The sequence below is a fragment of the Nothobranchius furzeri genome, chromosome 6 (assembly GCF_043380555.1).
Source record: "Nothobranchius furzeri strain GRZ-AD chromosome 6, NfurGRZ-RIMD1, whole genome shotgun sequence".
NCBI classification, from domain to species: Eukaryota; Metazoa; Chordata; class Actinopteri; order Cyprinodontiformes; family Nothobranchiidae; genus Nothobranchius; species Nothobranchius furzeri.
This window is the reverse complement of record NC_091746.1, coordinates 68,031,770-68,053,406: the sequence shown is the minus strand read 5'-3', so window position 1 is coordinate 68,053,406 and position 21,637 is coordinate 68,031,770. Positions and strand designations below refer to the sequence as shown.

The window sequence follows — 21,637 nt, the reverse complement described above, 5'->3', positions numbered from 1 at the left end:
AATCAGTCCACACTGCCGCAGGCTCGAAGCGAGTGTTGTGTGTGTTATAATGTCACAGACTGGTTTGGGTTAAGTCTTTGTGCCAGTTAGTAATATCAGTGGTGATGCAGAGCAGGAGGGACACTGAAGAGTAGCTCCTCCTGCAGCAGACCTGGCCCAGTTCTGAACTAGTGCTGAGTCCGGTTCTCATTAGAACATGTCTGATTCTGGACCCTGAGTTAGCTCTGAGAGCAGTCAGATCACTCACCAGCCATGTTATAAAGCACATATATTAGACAGTTTGTTTTGTACATGATCTAAGTTACTAAACTTCCACAACAATGTGATAGAATAATTTTTTCAGGCTAAATCTACCCAAGACTGATGTAGTCTGAGGTGTGGTGAAGAGCTTTTGAACAACTTCCATCTGAATGACAGTAGAAGCTCTTTGAACTGTTCTAGGTAAACAATATTATAAATAATAATATTGTACTTTTAATTCTGTTTTTTTTTTCCTCACATCTCAGTCTGGCTGGTCACCACTGGAGAGGAGTAGCTTCCAAGAAAACATCCCATTTTACCCCAGGGCCTCCTGATCTTCTAACAGAAAAACCTGTAGCTCCATCCTCACTCCGCTCTCCACATGTTTCTCATCTCTGGAAGCTACTGCTCACAACACTGTGATGTTATATATCATTTGTTTCTTTCAGGCTAAATTAACCCAAGAAATCTGCAGTCAGGCTGATTGTTGCAGCTACAAATGGCTAACATGAAGCTTTGCAGGTGTAGTAAAGGTGAGTTGTTTTTAATAATCATGTAATCTTCATTACAGCCTTTGAGTTTTAACATCATCTATGTTTTGAATTGTGTATATACATTTATGGACATGAACAAAAACAGGAAATAAACAAATTCAGATTTATTTAATAAAACATTAATAACAGAGGCCCAGAGAAGGGAGAAATCCTTCAAAGACGCATTCTTCTGGAAGCTCCTGACGACAGCACAAGAGGAGACCCAGCTGCTGACACTTGAGGATCCCCTACGACCAAGAGAATAGCTGGTATCAGTAAATAAATAATGAAATCAGAGCAATTTTAGTGGGATGTTTGTGACTGTTTAACATAAATGAACACATCCATCCATCCATTTTCATCCGATTATCCGGAATCGGGTCATGGGGGCGGTAGCCTAAGGTGAGAGGCCCAGACTTCCCTCTCTCCAGCCACTTGGGCCAGCTCCTCCCTGGGAATCCCAAGGTGTTCCCTGGCCAGGTGAGAGACATAGTCCCTCCACCGTGTCCTGGGTCTACCTTTAGGTCTCCTCCCGGCTGGACGTGCCTGGAAAACCTCACCAGGGAGGCATCCAGGAGGCATCCTGACCAGATGCTCGAGCCACCTCAACTGGCTCCTCTCGATGTGGAGGAGCAGCGGGTCTACTCCGAGCCCCTCTCGAATGATCAAGTTTCTCACCCTATTGACTCACCTAAATGAACACATTACAGAATAATTTTCTCATGGGATATTTTTATAACTTTCTCTGCAGCAGACAGTAACTTTAGCCCAGGGTAGGTGGCCTTGTCCTAGAGAGCTGTTATCCAGCACGTTTCAGTGTTTTTTCTGCTTTGACATGTTAGATTAGCTATTCATCAGCTCAGCAATTTGCTGCTGATTCAAATCAGGTGTGTTGAAACTGATAAACCTCTAAATCATGCTGAATAATAGCTCTCTAGGGCCATGGGGCTGAACCCTGCAGCTAATCTAATGCTATGGCTAACGGCTACTTACCATTCAGAGTTGGTTCTGTTGGGTCAGCTCCGGTGGTTTCAGGCAACTCACGAGCTCAAAACAATAAGGCTCAGGTTCGCTTGTCTCCTCCAAATACACTTGGTCCCTTTCTTCTCGATTGTCTGGGTAAGGAGGGGGAGAAACCTCCTCCACTTCTAATGACTGCTCAGAGTGAAAAACGCAAGCTTCGTCTCGTTACCCATCCGTCTTCGTCACTGCCGTGGCTCCGCCTTCTCGGTCCATCAGGCAATGCCTACTAATGTTGCATTTTTCAAAATTGTTATGTGGGTGGAGAAGGACTCTGAGGCAGGCTTGACAGTTCCTTTAATACGCTCTATCCAGCCGCTTTGAAATTGTTTTTGTATTAAAACTTTGAAATGTGCAAAAGTTAAATAAAAACTCCAATTCTCGTCTAAATTACCACAATTTAGTTCTCTGAGTTTTTGGAATTAAGATTTAAGAAAGATTCTGGTGCCAAAAATTCCATCTTAGTGTCTTTAAATCATTTGTAGATCCTATGAAGCGATTAACATTTTCCCCATTAGTCAAAACATCCCAAAAGTTGCAAATCAATAAAATAATCGGATGCAATGCAGGGATTGGTGCCTCGATCAAAGACATTTCAACGCTAGCCACAACTCTTCCAATGAGCCCCAGTAGCAAAAACAAATCAACACCCGAGTCATACAGCCATTCAACAGCTGTAATCTGCATTCTGTCCAGATTGCTGCTGACCTCCAACCTCGCTGTCATCCTTTCACGCCTGTGAGCCACACTGATCCTCGTCTGCTACTCTGATTCACTCCTCCTCTTCCAGGGGCTCTGCTGCTTTAGGAATGCCATTCCAGCAGTCAGACCATAACTCCCGCTCACCGCTCCCAGTAATCCTGCTCTTCCCCGGCTGTTCAGGGCCGACTTCCTTCCCCACAGCTGCTGGCTGGCCCGGCTCACGCTAATAATAGGATAACAATGCCCGCCCCACGTCCGGACACGCACACGAATGCACGCACGCACACACACACACACACACCACTGAGAATTACCGTAAATATTATATATAACTCTTGTTAACATATTTTCGTATACCTTTTCAGTTTCTCTTCAAAAAATGTTACTAAAACTGCAAAGTGGCCAGAAAATGATGAAAGCTTAAATCTGACTGTCGTTGAACTCATATAGAGAGCAACTTTCAGTCACTTGTCATCCAATTCTCTCTGAGTGTGGGTAATAAACTGCAGCATGTAAACACATGTTAGTGGTGGAATGAATAGGAGGCTGCACATGCAAGTGTGCCACTATCTCCAAGGACACTATAATCACGCAGGAGCTGATAAATGAAGACTACACACTGCTAAAGCAGTTAAACACAGCCTCGTGGCTTTGCATCACACACACACACACACACACACGCTTTGAGTTTAGGGATACAACATTCTCTTAGTGAGTCAAGTCAAATGGAAAAAGTCAGATCTTCCTCTGAATCTTTTGTTTACTTGTAGAAGTGCAATCCCGAATCACATGTTGCAGCTCTTTGTGTCTCAGAGTGAAATATTCCTTAAATGGCTCCTTTTTTTGTTTCCATGGGACAAACTTCCATTAAAGAGTCTTTCCTTCCACCTGGACTTTGTGACCTTCTTTGACAGATCAGCGTGATAATAATCCCTCCTTGGCACGGCAAAGGCTCCCCTCCACACCTCCTTCCCTTCAGTCTCCCTCCGCCATTCCAAGGACAAGCAAACCCACAGAAATCCTATCAAAGACTTGCAGTTTACACATTCTTATCTTTATAGAATTACTGGCCAGGAAAAAGGAGCAGAGAGGAAGAGAGAGGAGCCAGAGCTCACTCACCTGAAAGTCCCGCTACCGCTGGAAAAACAGAAGGAAGATCATCTCCAGTCCACGCAGAAGACCAAGAGCAACAAGTAGTAACTCCAAAAGATTCTCCTCCCCTCTCTCACAATCCTACTTCCTCGCTGTCTCTCCTTGTTTTGCTTTCAGGCTGCAGTGGACCGGATCAGTGTGCTCGGAGGGTGTGTGTGTGTGTGTAAGTGTGTATGGTCTTGTGGACTCCTGCAGGGGTATTGACTCTTAGAAAGGTTTGGATCCTCCCTCTTCTTAGAATCACAAGAAAACACACACACACACACACACACACACACACACACACACACACACACACACACACACACACACACACACACACACAGGGAGAGAAAGCAGGGGTCTGTCTTTTGGTGGTTTTCTCTCTCTCTCCTTGTTCTGTGTCTTCAAACGTCTGTAACTCTGCCTCTCTTAGGAGAAAGATATGTGCACGCTCACGCTGAGGGAATGCCATCAGGCATCAGCTACTAGGACTGGGAGGAGGAGAAAAAGGTGGAGTTTCAACCTCAGAGAGCTGAATTCCTTCACCTCACATCTAGCCAATCAGAGGCCTTGGTGCGACTGACCAAAAACCGCGACCAGGCCGGGCCTCACTGCTACACTCCAGCTTTAAACCATTAGCCCATGCTTGCTGGGCATGATGACTACCCTCAAGCTGTGGATGATCATTCGCTATTTTTAATGCTGACATTCATTTCATCCATGTTTACATTTTTTTTACAGTTTTTAAATATAATAAAATTATATAACAGGTCAAGAAATAATGAGAAAACCCAAGTGATAGCAGGACAAAAGCCAGTTTTCAAACCATATTTGAGTAAAAAAAAAAACACCAAACTCTGAATGTAAATTACAAAAGTTTTTTTTTTTTGTTGTTTTCTACCCTGTCTCGTGTTCCTCTCTACCTTTTGCTATGGACTCATCCTCTCATGTTTCTGCTCTTGTCAGACATTTGTCAAGCAAGGCATTTGTCCACCAGAGTGACAACAGATCTCCCCACCCACCCCACCCACCCCCGGCTATTCACACTAGGGTTTATTCTGGCCACTTTCAACTCCCCACCCCCACCCCTCACACACACACACACACACACACACACACACACACACACACACACACACACACACACACACACACACACACACACACACACACACCATGAGAGCAGGAGAGCAGGAGAATGATTTATTTGGGCAGGGCTGCCAGGTCACCATAATAAACCAATCACGTGGAAAGTTTTTTTTAGGTCAGACGCGACCACTAATGACTTAATTTGTACTTAAAGTTTATACTGTGCCTCTGGTTGTTAGAAGGCATTGCTTTAAATCTTTTCACAGCTCTTTCTGAGTTCATAGGAACTGTGGCAACAGGTCACCTGTTGTCAGAAGAGCCGTTGTCACCAAAACTCCTAAACTGTTCAAAAGTTCTGAGACAAGCTGAAAATTAAAAAGACATACTTTAAATTAACTTGTTGCTTAAAGTGACAATGTGCAGTTGTCATTGTTTAACGTTGTTGAAAACAAAGTATCTTATTGACCCGAATATTGGACGACCCCCCTTTCCAAGACTAATCTTCAGGGAGACAAAAAAAAATCACTTTTTAAATAAACTATTTTTATTGAAAATTGAGAACAAATACTGAGCAAAAATACTATTTTAATGCAAACTATCAGAACTTTGCTGACAAGCAAAATCAACAGTCAATAATGACATTGAACGTGAAAAAAAAACATAAATTAAACTTTTGTATCGTTGTTATTTTGTGTTATGCCATCGGTTTGGTGGGCCAATCACAGTGCTCTTTCGGTTTGGTAGGCGGGATGATGCGACAGAGTGGAACAACTAAAGTTTGGCAACTAATTTGCTTTTTGCTGTAATGTGGTAATGTAAGGCATTACAGAGGAAGAAATGGTAATATTTTACTCTGTACTATTTTCAGAAACACTCGTTACAATGCGTTACTTTTTTTTTGGGTTAAAAATGTTTGTAAAATCCACTCGAAATGTTCTAATTAACTGAGCTTCTGCTACTAGCAACGAAGCATCAACATGCAAGCCAAACACCACTTCCGGTATGTCATCGGATTCATTCGCCAAATCGACGGAGGAGAAACATCCGCCCGTGCAAAATTATTGCACTTCCGGCACTACAACAACAGAGCTGAGATGAGCGAGCAAGTAGAAGCCGAAGCTGGTTTACCACCGCCGTCGACAGATAGCATATTCTGTAGATGGGCATTCGCCCATTATTTTACGTTAGTAAAAGATAAAGATATGAAAAACATCACAGTTAAATGCACGTTATGTGCTAAACCCAAAGAGCTGTCCACTTCTCGAAACAGCACTAGCAATTTAAACATTTACAGAGGTGCCATAGCCACGTGAAGTTAGCGAGAAGCAAGCCAGAAGAGGAGGACAGACTCAACCACAAAGCAGCCTAAGTTGACGTTCTCCCGCTCTGAGATGCAACTTCAGCCTCAAGATGTTAGGAGACTCATTGCAGAGTATGTTGTTGAAGATATGCTGCCGCTTTCAATGGTGGAATCGCCAGCTTTTCTAAAACCTGTCAGCAAAATCCCTGTCGCCGATGATAAGGTAAGGAACTGCCTCAACAGTTTGCATAGTTATAGCCATCAGAACAGAATGTATGAAACAATGTGTTTAATACATTTAAAATGTAGAGCTATTGACTTTTCTAGTCTACCTGTTTGAAAAATTATTTTACAGTTTCTACTTGAGAATTTGCGTGATTTAAGGGCAGCTGATAAATAGTTCCTAGGCGAGTTTCTTCACGCAGGCTGAGCGCCGACCGGAAGTACAATCTTTGCACAATCTTTAAAAAAGTAAAATAAAATTCTGCTAATTATGATCAACGCCTCTCAGAGAAGATCATAGCTGTGGCTGTTATTGTGGAGCCTTTAGAGACCCTAAACAGAGCATCTCACACTGACTGAGCAGGAGCGCAGCGTCAAAAATGTAAACAGACACTTATGCTTAACTTTTCCCCAAGACAATTGATGTAAAGATTTCACCCTACAACAAAAAATACAGTGCAGAAGAAGCTTGTTAAAGTGCGTCAAAACAGTGGATTTAGAGATTTAAAGAAAAACTTCTGGGAAGAGTGAGGTGAGTTTTTAAAGCTCATGCAGAAATAAAAACACGGAGCATCAACATTCAAACACAACACTCTTCTGTATGGAAGTGACACTCAAAGCTGAGCAATAAGCTGTAAAAATAAAAGCACAATGAATTGTCTTTGTGTTTGAAATGTGCTTTATAAATAAAGCTGCCTTGCCTAAAATAATTAAAGACATCATGCTAGATCAGAAGCATGTGATGACACCTGGTTCTGCTCAATATAGAAGCCGCATCAGATATTAAATAAATATAATGTACCAAAAATTTATCGAACCGAGCCATTCAAAACACTGAACTGAACCGAATATGATTTTAGCGTATCGTTACACCCCTAGTTTCTACATTTACCATGAGAAACCTGTCCTGTCATGATATCCTTCATGTCTGAAAATGTTGAAAACTTTCCAATTGTATTTAGAGACCAGACTTTCTTAAAAGAAAGATAATGAGTTTATACAATGTCTGCTACTTTCTCGGTGCCCACCATCCATGACTAAGAGGAAGGTGAGACATGCCGTGGCATGTTTAATCATGCTTAGAAAGTAGTTAATTGTAAAAGTTTACTAGCTTTCCCTTAAAACAACAAAAGCTGGTTTGACAAGGGATTTACATTGTAAGGTCCTTTAGCTAATGTCACAATGATATTTTAAACCTAAAAATTAATTAAAATATAATAAATTAATAAAAAATGAATATTATTTGACCTTTGAATTTGATATATGGCTTTTTTTTATATATATATATTTTCAGCATGCACTTCCAAGCAGGAAAACCTTCTCAAAAGACTTGGATAAGGCATACACAGTCATGGCAAGGGAGCTCAAAAAGACCATTGAAGAACAGAACCATGTGTCCACCGCCGCTGATCTTTGGAGAGCAAATAACAGAAGCTACCTTGGGGTCACAGTGCACTGGATCGACAAAGAAATTTGAAACGGAGGAAGGCGGCGATAGCTTGCAGACGATTCAGAGGTCGCCATACTTATGACAAAATTGCTAGAGATTGAGGACATTTTCTCAGAATATGGCCTTACTCATGATAAAATCACAGCATGTGTGGCTGATAACGGTAGCAATTTTGTGAAGGCTTTTAAGGAGTATCAGCATGTTGAGTCCGAAGAGGAGGAGGAAGAAGTGGTGGAGGACATTTGTGAAGAGGAAGCGCGCTTTACAGACCTTCACAGTGTAGCGTCATGAATGGCCTCTAATTTGTGACAAAGGTCACATCTTCCCAGCTGGGTCAAGCTGGGTCGACTGTAACTTTGCCCCACAGATTAAACATGCCAGGAGCCATGATGTCTGCTGAATATCATGTTTGCTGCTGTTCCATCCCAGAATGAAGGACACTTCAAGTTTCACAATATATATATATATATATATATATATATATATATATATATATATAAAGTCAGGTTTCCAGGCTTGTTTGAACATTTGCTGCCTCAGTTTGTCTACTTGGTAGTAACAGTTCGTTTACATGTTTGTCCTGTATAACTGAGTTTTTTTTCTGGTCACAGTTCAGGCTAAAGTTGTTTCTTTCAAGGCCAATAGGCCTAAGCACTTTAAAGTAATTACAAACACTTTAATTTTGTTATTTCTAATTAAGTTTCAAAATATGACTGGATAGCCTTGTGTAGCTAAGGGTCATTGTGCTTTAAAATGCTTGCATTTTATTTATTTGTTCACAGGCTATTTTTATTGGCTACAATTTGCATTAATATGTTATGTTCATAATCTTCTCAAATTGAGTCATATTTCTTTGGGCTAATCTGTTCTTCATAAAACAAACTGTGCATAATACTGTAAACTTAGTAATAAATGCATATAAAAGTTAATTTTGTATTCTGTCATCATTGTGGCTGTTTTATCTTACTTTGTTTGTTATCTTTATTCTAGCTCAGATACCACACTGCCTTTCACTGGAAGTTATGAGCTAAGTGAGCGTCACTTAAAATAATATTGTTTTATAATGAGGATAACGTAATGTAATGTTATAGTAGTGTAATGCCTTAAATTTTAAAAACAGTAATATTGTAATGTAACAAATTACTTTAAACAGGCAGTAACAAGTAATAATTACTATATTACAGTTTTGAAGTAACTTGCCCAACACTGGTTGTTTGTTGTCCAATAGCGTGTGGAGACAGTTTGAAAAAACAAACAAACTGTACATTCTACTCCATGACTGAACTCTCTCTATGGGGCTCGGCCAGACTACATATGTAATGGATGGCTTACCAGGGAAATTCTTTACTTCAATTTAGGATTTCTTGTATTAGTTGTGTAACATATATTATTAAAATTCTGCTTGAATCTAAGTTTGTCAAAAAGAAAATGACCAATTTTAGGAAACTGTGAAATGAGTTAAAACAGTTAAATGAGGAGTTGAGAGTAAAAATGGGAAAATTGGAAACCCAAATGTTACACAGTGAGTCTTTTGGTATGTAGGCTATAGAGTTACACGGGGACAAAGAGTGAAGCGCTGCAGTTGACTCCCATAGACAAGCGTGACGCACCTCTTCTTTTATCTACCTCTTTTGTTTGTCCCCCTTTCTGTCTCCCTAATCCCTCTTCCGCTGTCACTCTGTTTATATTCCTCAGCCGCTTTCTGCGTGCTTGTGTCTAAGAATGTGTGAAAAGTTAAAAAAAGGCTAGTGACAATTACATTTGGCCGGTGTTTATTTAGTCTTTTCGGCTTTTTCAACCGACATGTGAAAGGACCATCTGCAGCCAAACAAAGACATTTTATCCCTTTAAATGGACTTCCTTGAACTAAAAGCAGATTGAAAAAGAGATAAGGAAATGACAGTAGCAGAGGAGGGAACGGACATTAGAACAGTAAAATGAGGATAAACAGATGCGTGTATAAGCAGAAAGCAGGTAACAAGATAATTAGCCCTTTGATGCATGAATTATGAAATCTTCAACCATGATTTTTTAACAATTTTTTTCATTCTTCTTTAGTTGTGAATGAAAGAAATTTCAACAAATATTTTTTGTAACATTTAATAATTTACAAATAATTTATTGCATGTCCACCTCAGTGGACGGCGTGCATTCTGAACATGAAGTATGTTGGCTTGACTTACTGAAGTCCAAATGGAGGGGCTCAAATGCAATAAAGTCTTCAACAGCTGTGCTTAATAGCAAAAAATAAATAAATAATTCAATAACTATTTTGAGTACTTGTCTACTGTAGTGGCCATTATGCATCAAAGGGTTAATAAACCAAAAAATACGAGAAACTCTGACTAATACAGCCTGACCCGATTCTTCCACACAGAATAAACTTTTGACACACAACATGATGCTTACAACACTCTTCATGTGCTGGCTGAAGGTATTCTTATGATTATTAAATATATATTTCTAGCACGCTCTTAGTTTTTGCTTTTTGTTAAAATATTTTTGCAGTACTGGTAAAATTTTGCAGCTCTACTTACAATTCTGGTGCAGACCAGGTACCAGTCTGGCACCACCTGAAGCTCAAAACAAGACACAACACAAGTGTTTATTTTAATCTGAGTAAGTGTTGGACACAAGGTACATTTGAGGAGGCACATAGTTCCGATTACTTTCAATACCACCATACATACTAGGCGTAGACCGATATATGCATCGGCCGAAATTTGTCCTTAGTAAAGCCGATTTAAATTCAGATGCATCCTTGGAATTTAATTAAAATTTATTTTTACATTCACTAACATCTGCATTGCAAAAACTCCAAATGAACTTTATTTAGGTGTCTGACTTTAACACTGAGCAATGCACAAAATAAAAATTTAACAGTCACTGGGGTCTTTCTTTGACCTGATCCTGGCAGACACTGGAGGGAAGAGCTTTTCCATAGCAATGATTAATGCTCACCCCCACTAAAAATACATTAAAACTTTAGTTAATCTAAATTATGCTGTTAAAGCTATAATGGCCCTTGTGGAGCTGACGGAGAAGTATAAATTAGGCTTAAGGCATTGTGGATTAGAAAATAGCTCTTCTAGCCTCATTGACTTGCATTCATTTATTTTTTTCTGGGGACCCATGAACCGACCGGAAAGGGAGGAGACTTAAGCTTGACTGATACTTCTCCGTCAGCTCCACGAGGAAGAGACACGCACGGACGGACGGAGACGTTTTGCTCTCGGACTTCTCCGTCTCCTGGGGAGTGTTGCAAAGCAATTCCCCGCCAGGACAACAGAGGGCGTAGCGCTGTTCTGCGGTATCCTGTCATGTATCCGGTCCAAGATCGTGTGTTTATATTGTGGGGTTTGTTTTTGTATTTCAGAGACTTTTTAACACGGACAAATTTGTCCTTCATTCTCCTCCACCTCTTCAAGCGCTCGCCACCTCTAAACCTACGTTTCACTCCTCCGGTCATGGGTGAAAAAAACGGTTTTATATTGGAGATTTTTAGATTTTTCCACAAGGTATCTGCCACTAGATATCTTTGACTGTCTCTATGTTTTTGAGGGCGTAATGGCGGCGCTGCCGACGACCGGGCATCCTGACCAATCACATGCTCGCGTTCTCTGTTTGTTGGATGGATGTTTGGAAAAGAGAGCTTGACTCCATTAGTCATTGCTGGAGAGGTTTGTGTTTAAAAACTAGCTTGTTTAGCAGGTTTGCTATTGTAGCTTTAAAAGTTTCCTCACTTGTCTTTTTGCAACTTTAAAGATTACATTTGTGTTATAAAAATGGTAAATGACCTGTATTTATACACCGTCTTCTAGAGGCCTAGAACCCACCAAGGCACTTTACAAATCAACATTCATTCACCCTTTCACACACTGGTGGTGATGAGCTGCACTGTAACCACAGCTACCCTGGGGCCCACTGACAGAAGCAAGGATGCCAAACAGAAGCACCACAGGTCCCTCCGACCACCGCCAGCAGGCAAGGAGGGTTTTTGAAAAAGCTTTCTAATTACGAGAAACCAAGTGTAATAAGGCATGATGTGATATTTTTATATTTTACATCATGATAGGTTTAATGTTATTCAGATGACTCAAACTAAGATGATGTAACAGCAGTAGAGCTTAAATCAGAGTTTATTTATATAGCTGCTTTTTTACAGCTCTATTTTCAGGCTTGAATTACAGCTTTTTCCCGTCAGCACTGGCACTGGAAAAGACCCTGGTGGATTATGGCAGATTTGTGACTAGGTAATCTACACAAACAGTGAAATAGGATAAACAAACACTGATTAAAATCAGATTATCTCCTAGTTCCAGCATCCTACTTATTAGAATGTAATCAGAGTGAAATGAGCCGTCTAATAGGAATGCACCCTCTCATTCTAATATTAAATTTCAAATAAACAGATTTCCAGCAACACATAAATGAGTTTCAGCACACAGAAAACACTTAAAGACAGTCAAACAAACACAAGAATGTGCCTATTAGCATCTTTGTATACAAATCATATACGTTTTTGCACCAGACAAAAATCACTCCTCTGGACACGTAAATGTTTCACCATGCCTCCTTCCCTCCATAGACCTCCTGTTGACCGACAGTCACCCATCAGGGGGTCTAGGACAAATGGAGTCGCTGGCCACCACACAGCCCTCTGAGGGTTTTGCTTAACTCTGCCTTTACCTGTGTTTATTTTTACCACGTCATCACCAGAATGGTTTTGGGTGTTTAATGAACTCAACATGCCCCAACCCAACTCTGAGTTTAAGATAAAGTACTGGTCCAGAATTCAACTTTAAATTTTAATGAGATCATTTCCAGTGTTTCTGGCTATTGTGATTTATGAGAAATTCCACAAAAATTATACAACATGATCTTTTTGGTTATACATGTATCAGTGCATGCAGCGAGACACAAACAAATCCTGCTCTAAACTAAAACAGCAAACAGCGTTGCTGCAAATAAACACGCTACATTGATTCCAGTCAATAATGTTTAAAATATAAATGTAGATACATAATTTAGTGCTTGTGGGAGGGAGAACAACAAAAACAATCCCAAATATGCTAATAGTTTCCAGGGCATTATAATTAAAAAGGAAAAGCAAGCCCTTTCCAATAATGTAAGGAACATTAAAAATTCACACACTGATGGTGATGAGCTACATTGTAGCCACAGCCACCATGGGGCACTCTGACAGTAGCAAGGCTGCCACTGGCTCCTCCAGCCACTATCAGCAGGTAAGGATGGTGAAGTGTTTTACCAAAGATCACCACCGTACCGCTTTCTCTTGCTAATAGCGCCAAAAAAGCCGCTGTTAGCTTGAGTTAGCTGAGGTAGCTAATCTCCCGCTGATCTGATGACCGAGGCAGAGCTGTTGTCTCATGCTAATATAAATAAAGAATAATTTGCTGTTGCTACAACTCTGCATTAGTATACGCTGTTACTGCAGCTGAATAAAGTCAGATGGGTACCTTTGACATTTGAATCGATTCGGTACTAATTCCCGGTACCTACGAATCGATACCGGTACTTAACGGTACCAATTTTTGATACTTTTGAGTGTTTATTATTTTAATTCTCTTTTATAATTAAATATATATTTTTCTCAATATATAACAATATTTGATAAATATCACAATAAATAACATACAACTGTGTGTATTTTAACATCGTCCTTGTAGTTTTATAAGCTGATAATTAAACTGAAGCAAACATCTTTACTGTGAACTAAATTTACTGTGTATCTTCATTCCTTTTGCCGTCCTTTTTCTTTGATTTTTCCTACTGGGAAGTTAGAATTTCCGAGGAGAAAGCGAATGCACCATTAGCTGATAACGGTGCCAATGGAAGCTAACATGTCAAGCTAACGTTATCTTAAACAGTTTATTTAACTGCTGGAGCAGATTAAAACGATGATGCCTCACACTTAGATCGTTGTCACTGGTTTCATCTTCACCCAATCACCCGTCGCATTTAGTAAAGGGAAGCCAAACTTTAGAGCGCGTTCATGTTCTTCTAGTCGGAAATTCGGAGTTCCGAGGAGAAAGCGAACGCACCATTAGCGAAACGGAAGCTAACATATCAAGCTAACGTTATCTTAAACATTTTATTTACCTACTGGAGCAGAATAAGATGAGGATGTCTCACTTAGATCGTTGTCGCTGGTTTCATCATCACATTTAGTGAAGTGGACCCAAGCTTTAGCGTGTGTTCTTTCTACCCATGCTTCTCTGTTTACAACTGGCTTGCAGGGACCGACGACCAAACGCTCTTGCGCATGCGCAGCCGTCTTGACAAGTTCTCGTTATGAAGGACGGGTACCGAAACGAGGCACCGTTTGAAATGATGTGAATCGGTGCTCGGTCGGTACTATGGAATTCGGTCGGTGCCTTAAAAAGTACCGAATTCGGTACCCATACCTATATATGTATTGATAAAATATTTGTAGTTATTTTATAAAAAGAAAAGTGTAATTGCGTTGTTCCGCAGCTAGAAAAATAGTAAAAATTATTTAATCTATTCTTAAAATGATGATATTTATACAAAGGAACAAAAGATTGTGACATTTTAATTATGACCCACTCCCAGTTGTGACCAATACAAAATGCTATGATCTCTCATTTACTTAGCAAATTGTCAACACATTACAGTCTTTATTATCTAATATCACCCACCCCTAATAAATTGTTAATATCAAAGGTTTCCCAGTTAATATAGGATTTAGAGCTTTTATATTACATAAGGTTTAAATAAAGACAGATGATTTGCTGTGAAATCCCCTGAAGCCAAAATACACATTTTTTAATGATACTTTCCATTTTTTGACAAAACCCTTTATCATTTTTTTGCTGCATCACACAAGGACTGTACGGTATTCAAAAACACCAGATTATCTTTGATATTTGTAATAACTCTATCTCGACTACCAATATCAAAAAGGGCTGAGGGCATGAGAGATTTGTCCACAAAAGAGCCAAGCAGAGCTTGAAAGTGTCCTTTGAATACAATATTACTGCTGATGAGTTCTTGAGGTCCTGTGCGATATTGATATTACACAATGCTAAATTTTCTAGTTCACACCTGAATTTTGGTTCAGTTGTGATTGGATCTCCCAAAAAGCATGTTAGCTTTAACAACATTAATGGGACATATAAAAAAACACCTACACTGCACTAACTGCTCATTAAAAAACTGCATGCACACAACAAATGAGCTTTGTAAACCTCTGTGGAAAAAGGCTGAGCACTGTTGTTTGCAGATCTGGTGCAGTTAAACTTATACTTCAAAACACAGTTCCAGGTCATTTTGAAATAATTTTTTTTAAACATGAACGCACCCAAAACTGAGGTTTAAACACTAAGTAGGGCATCATGGATTCACCATCAACATACCCATTTCTGTACGTTAATAGTAACAAGACTGCTTGTTATTATGTGGACAAAAAGCTGAAACTTTTACAGAACTATCGCCTTACAGCAATCTGAAATAACATCTCCAACTGTCTATGGGACTGCAAACATGCACAGCTGTTAGTTTTGACAAATGTAAATGTTTACCGGTGGAAGCAGGACGGACTAAAAATCACATTTTCATCAGTTTTTGTAAAACTTCAAAGTTCAGCACATGCTGCAACCTTCCAAACCGAAGAGTGCCTCCCATTGATCAGAATAAACTGACCGTCAGACATGGTGCAAAAAAAAGAATAAACATTAAAATAGATTACAACGTCTAAGCGGACAGCTCATTTCCTAAATTTATACTCACAGTTCCACCCAGCCCAAGTCTGGCTAAGACTTAGCAAACGACAATGCAACCAAGAATAAAGTGTTTTATCCAGAAGTGGAGCCTTCTTTGTGACAAGGCCCTGCAGCATTCCCAACCATGAGATCACAGTTTTATCTGGAAAATATCTGGGAATATTTTTAACGGCGGAGTGAGAAACCCCTTTCACTTCAAGAAGAAAGAGAGAATGGCTCCTTCTACCTTTATAAAAGCTTAAAAACCTCCACTGGTTTAATCCCTGAGCTGAATGAAAGTTCAGACCGGAGTAAAAAAACAAAAAAAAAAAAACACTTGCATTAAAAATGTCACCCTGTTTGCTCCTCTGCTACTTCAACAGGCATTCAACCTTTTTCATCCAGGACAAAACACACAGACCTATTTACATGTCAAAGAAGACCACGGGTAAGGACTTTTTTCTTCTTCTCCTTTTTTCCTCGTCTCCCTGACCCCTTCTCTCATCTCTGCGTAACACACCAAAGTAGATGCCACCACTGATGCCTAACCAAAAGATTCCTGCTAATAAGACATCCAAAAGAACCACAACATCTAATGACCGATTAAAGATAAATAAATAGATAAAAGAGGAACATTTCAAGGCGTGTCTGGCTAATTTATGGGCTTTACAAAGGCAAAACTCACACGACTACTTTTTGTTGCTCTGCGTCGTAAAGTTGCTCTTGGCAGGTCGTAAACAGACATTTGCAATTTACGGCTTTTGGAAAATAGAAAAGCCTCTGAGGAGCTATTTTGTTACTCTGGATAGAAGAAATAGATAACTTAACGTGTGCTGGGACACCAACAAAGCTAATAACATGTTTTTAGAGAGATGTGAGGACTTTACAAAGCTAAAGCTCGAGAGTTTGTCAGGATAAACAATAAACAAACATCTTTAAGAAAATCTTAAAAGGGGTTCTACAACAATGTTGTTTTCTTACATAAAGGCTTTTTGTGAACTCTATATAGCTTATGAAACTTTGTTGGTGCTCAAAATGGCCAAGGAGCTTTGATAAATGGTCAAACACAACCCCATAATAAAATCCTACAATGGAAAGACTGATTCCGCCCATTTGACCAGGACAGAAATATTAAATGAGCTGCATTATGATTGGCCGGTGTTCTCTGATGCTTCTATGATGCTGCTTGAAGATAAAAATTCTGTGCACAGTTCTGTGCAGTATCCAGATCACTTAGCAGGCAAGCTATGGATCCACCTGGCATTTATTCAAAGTCTGGATATTCCCATTATATCATGGGATGTCACTTGTGTGCGCCAACATCCTTCTTTGTTGTTTTCCTCTCGTCCAACAAGAACATTATCAGCAGGTTCGCCTAGCGTTGTTCTGCAGTTAGCATCACGGCCACCAAAATGTTCTGCAGCAGACATTGAAGTGGGTTGGGACAGGCAAATGCAAGGGTATGGGTCTATGCCTATGTGTTAAAACAGCTTTCTCAGAACAAACAGTCTCTCGACGTCTGTTACATAATTACTAATACTCATATAAAGCAGGTCAGGTGGCATTCTACATTAAACATGTCCTAAGCTGCTTGTATTTAAAAACAACAAGGTACAGCTGGTGTCGAAAAGAATCACCCTCTTTAAAAAAGGTCAATCTTTTTACTTTACAGCCCTAAATTAAAAAAAATAACTAACAAAACTATATTTTACCAGCTTTACTTGTCCGATGCAACCAATAACATCCAACATAAAATATCACAATTACAGCTCAGGGAAAATTTCTAAACTAAAAAAAACAACAACTAGAAATACTGAGATTAATAAAGAATAAAGGATCAGCCGAAGCAAAAAGATTGAAGTCTTTTAAAGGGGATACTTTTTTCTTTACCCGTTGTAAATGCGGTTTTGAATTCTAGAACCCCTTTAACTATTTACATTTCACGTTGAGTGTTTAAACTAAACAAAGCTAAAGTAGATGTTTTTTTTAGGGGAATCAATGGATTTTTTTTAGAAAGTTATTAAATAAATCAATAGTTCGACAAAACAGTCGCTAGATTACTGACTATATTCTAAAAGAGTTCAAATTAAGGCAAATGGACTTCTTTGGCTCCTTGAAGATGTTTCACTTCTTATCCGAGGAGCATTCTCAATTCTGACTGGAATATGGAAGTCATTTGAACCCTTGTGGATTACCATGACCTGGATGGCCTTCACCAGCACATTACTGACTAGAGAAAAACAGTTGTTACTGACTTCTAAAACATACCAGTTGTAAAAATCACTGCAAGGTTTGGAAACCACGTTGGAGCATGGTAGTTATTTTATTTATTTTTTTTACAGTTTTTTTTTATTCTTGCACCAGAAAAACACATTGAATTGCTTCTGTGTATAAAATGTGCTAAAGAGGCCTTGCATTGCTACCTAAGGTCATTCTTCTTCAGGCAAGTCGATTCAAAATAACTTTCTTCAAATATCATGAATTTCTCGTCTCCCTGGTGAAGTACAGGCCTTGGGAAACCAAAAATGTCAACAGGGTGAGGGAAATATATGGAAACAAAAATATTTTGCACATTAAGATGTTGGAATCATACAAGAAGGATTAAAATTACATTAAATAGATAAAACTATTTTATTATTGTTGATGCAAGAAAGTTATTAACCTGCCTACAAGTTTTACATATTAAAGGTGTGGATTACTCATTTAATCAGTACATTTGCAGTGGTCTCTAGTAGGAATGAAAGCCTTGCAGGCAAAACTCAGGGTACAAGAAACCCCACAAACCCCTAGCCCAGCAGGACCAAGTCTGCAACATCAGTGCTGTGCTTCACAGAACTCGGAGTCTTATTTCCTGACGTTTAGACATCTTGCCTCGGATTGGATAAAAGAAAAGCGACTCTACCATTGACCGTTTGCTCGGGGACATGTATGTTTATCTCCACAAATAACAAGCTTAGAGGAGCTTCTGCGATATGAGTGAGTTGATAATGCTAGCAGTTAGCTTATGTTGACCAAGACACTCCTTAATGATTCTGGACACTAAAACATCAACAGCCTTCCCCGTCGCGAGTCAATTTGGGTAAGTCCAATTAACAGCGTGACGTAGAGCGGTCAGCCTTTTCAAATCTGAGAGTTTCACCGTCTGTTCTCTATCAGAAGCTAAGGCAGGAGATGCGCCTAATTTATGCTTCTCCGTCTGCGTCGGAACCAAGCCCCGATAATTCGGGTCCGGATACGAAGCAAAACAGGCAGTGGCAAAAACTGCAGTTCCACCCTAATCCGCTAGGGGCTGGTGTCAGAAAAACTCAGTGACTAAATCAGAAATGATCATTAAAAATGGGTTTTTAGTCAACCACACTTTTAATCTTTTGGATAAGAAATATAAGCGGTTTTGCATTGAAAGAACAGCTGAAAGTTTACATAGCCATTGTTTTTAAATTAGATTTTCTAATAATGCAACTTCTAAATATTATGTTTAGAATGATGCGCGGTGACAGAAGCATCAGGAGCTTTCTACTTTTGATAAAATGGAAATGGGTGTTCTCAGTTTTAGTCAGCCGGTGGAGCATCTTCATTTATAAAGCACTCAAACGTGTAATGTTTGGCAACACCACTGGATTAGCTGGGATCAACATCCATCATGTGTGAGAGTGAGAGTGAAACCTGATAACTGCGTGTTGGAGAAACTGAATCATTGTCTGGCTGAGAGTGTAATCACATGATATCAAATTATTGCCTTTTCCACTTTCACTTTTCCATTTACACTGAACCTTTTAAGGGCTTCGTCTGCTGCTGTGTGCGCTGGAACAGGATGACTGGCTAGGAAGGGATGGTGAACAGTGGCGGTTTTACCATTAGTAGTTGGTCGGCGGCCGCCTGGGCTCCCCTTATGTTGGGGGGCCCCCTAGCCCTGACTGCTGCCACTCCTCTGTTAATTCGACAGTGGACTATTTCTTTAAGACGCCGATGCACAAACAGGAAGAGATTGGTAGTCATTCCACTCCAATCCAGTTGGTGGCAGTAATGCACCAAATTGTTGTTTGACAAGTGCCATAAGACCACAATTAAGAAGAAGAAGAGAAAGCAGAAAAAGAAGAAGAGAGGCGGGAGCGTTCGTAACAAACTCGAAGCCGTTGTCAAAACATTAAGCGTGAAATGAGTTAGTGAAAATAGTGAAAATAACTCATGTCAGAAGAGGGTGGAGTTTCGCAGATCCAGTTAAAGATAAGACTGTTGAAAATTTAGTGTAAGGGGGCCCCATGTCTGTGTTCGCCTTGGGCCCCCAAATTGCTAAATCCGCCACTGATGGTGAAAGTTCCTCCCAGAGGTTTTGTTTTAGGAATCTTTAGGTGTAAATCTGTGGAAAAGCACAATGCTCTCACTCCTGAGTTTAGCTGTTTGCAGAAGTGTCTTTTCTCGAGAGCGGAATAAAAACGCTGAAGTTTTCCTCCTCTTTTCTTCGGTGTTGTGGCAGACAGCCCAGTGCGTAAAGCAGTGTGGCTCGGACGCTGGCGAGGAGAAACGACGACCTCTCGGAAATATGCTCTCGGTTGACTCATTCTCTTAAACTACATTCTTCATCAGCAGCGCAGCAGAGTCCTTCCCGTTGGCCATGAAGGCAAAACATCTTTTCTGGCCCAGTTAATGACAAAGTTGGAAGTTTTTTTTCAGCTTTTTAACTATCAAGTTTATATACTAACACTTGGAGTGGCTGGAAGAAAGAAAAAGAAGCAGTAGAGAATGAGGGGGAAGAGAAAAAGTGTGCACTCGCTGGCCGACAGTTGAGTCTAGATCCCACTGGATTTATTTGTGTACATAACTCTCTCTCTCTCTCTCAGTCTTTCATTCCATCCCGCTGCTCTGGGTTTTCTAGCGCACACCCACATACTGGGCACGCTGCACAGACTGCAAACATACAGATTCCTGTAACCACCAAATCGTCGTGCAGCGTTTTGAGTAGGAATCCCACACCCACTGCCGCTGCATATGCTAATCATTCTTTCCAAAGCACAAAGAGAAAAGCTTTCTGATTTGAAAAGCTCATGTCGATGCGGGCCAGTCTGCGCAGGACAGCACAGATGATCCTTTTGACTATTTTCTCCAAGAGTTTTGTGGTCAACAAATGGGAAACGACTGGTTGAAGCTAAATATCTTTGACATGATTTCATTATGCCATCACGTAGAACCGCTGACCCTCCAACCCGTGACACAGCAGACTGAAGTCTTATTCATGATGACCAATGAGGCACAAGTCATTAAAGCAACTAAAAAGGCACAAAAAACTAACTTTGTTGTTCTGACCAACTTTGATTGTTTCTCAAAGTCTCATAGACTTTACGTCTCACTTACCATGCTGTGCCTCTTGCTGGGTGCTGGTATCAAGCTCCATGTTAACCTCACAGGGCGATGATGATGAGCGAACAGATCCACAAACCCATATCCTGATTGAGACAAAGCTAGCACCTGAGCTAAATCTCTACAGGTAGTGTTATGTTGTCTCTGCCCCACTCTTCTCTCCAGTTAGAGCTGCAGGAGCCAGCCAGATCAGCTCAGGCGTCTACCTCTGTTACATCTGTCTGACGGAGCTTCTGTATGGGGAGCAGGGAGCGAGAGTATAACACCGCCTGGAATGGGAGGGTGGAGACCGAGTCAGTTTCCACATGAAGAGAGAGAGAAGGGAGTTGTGGTTGAGCTGAATGTTTCCACTTTGATCAAACTTGTAAACTTTCTTTTAGTGAGATTTTAGTAAATTCAGTCTAAAAACAGCCCCATATTAATGTATGTGTATGGCATCACAGCCTAAATGTTTAAACTGTGTGTGTGCAAAAAAAACGGTAATGCTTTAACAGGTCTTGGGGTGTGTAGGTTCAAAATTTCAAAATGTTATAAATGATTGCTTCACTATCAGACACAGGGTCCGAAATTAAAATTTTTCTCACCGGCCAAGTTGGCTGGTAGATGCTGAAAATCTACCGGCCAAGCATATTTTTTACCGGCCAAAATCCTAAATGATTTAGATCTACCTAAAGCATGTAATTCTATATTATGTTGATTCCAAACAGAGTGACAAAATAATTAAAACATCAATTAATAAGAAAAACAACTCTTTTGTCATTTTTACTATTAATTAATTTATTTTTAGAGATGTTTTTATGAACTCTTTCATTGAAATCTAGTCAGACTCCTTGTTTTCTCTGTCCAT

At 40.0% G+C, this 21,637-nt stretch overlaps 1 protein-coding gene across 7 annotated transcripts in view; it reads right to left on the bottom strand.

The window, feature by feature from the left end:
- The window catches only part of dab2ipb (DAB2 interacting protein b), a 262,935-nt gene that overhangs the window by 213,808 nt on the left and 27,490 nt on the right, over positions 1-21,637 (bottom strand). The window contains exon 1 of one of the 7 annotated variants that reach the window (XM_070552472.1): positions 20,785-21,030. The exons of 4 other annotated variants lie outside the window; for them this stretch is intronic. In XM_070552472.1, coding sequence (XP_070408573.1) covers positions 20,785-20,824 — 40 coding nt within the window. In that variant the 5' untranslated portion in view covers positions 20,825-21,030. Of the gene's footprint in view, positions 1-2,501; positions 3,509-3,614; positions 3,921-20,784; positions 21,031-21,637 lie in introns of those variants that run through there. 2 more of the 7 variants (XM_070552473.1, XM_070552474.1) reach the window with 2 other exon arrangements.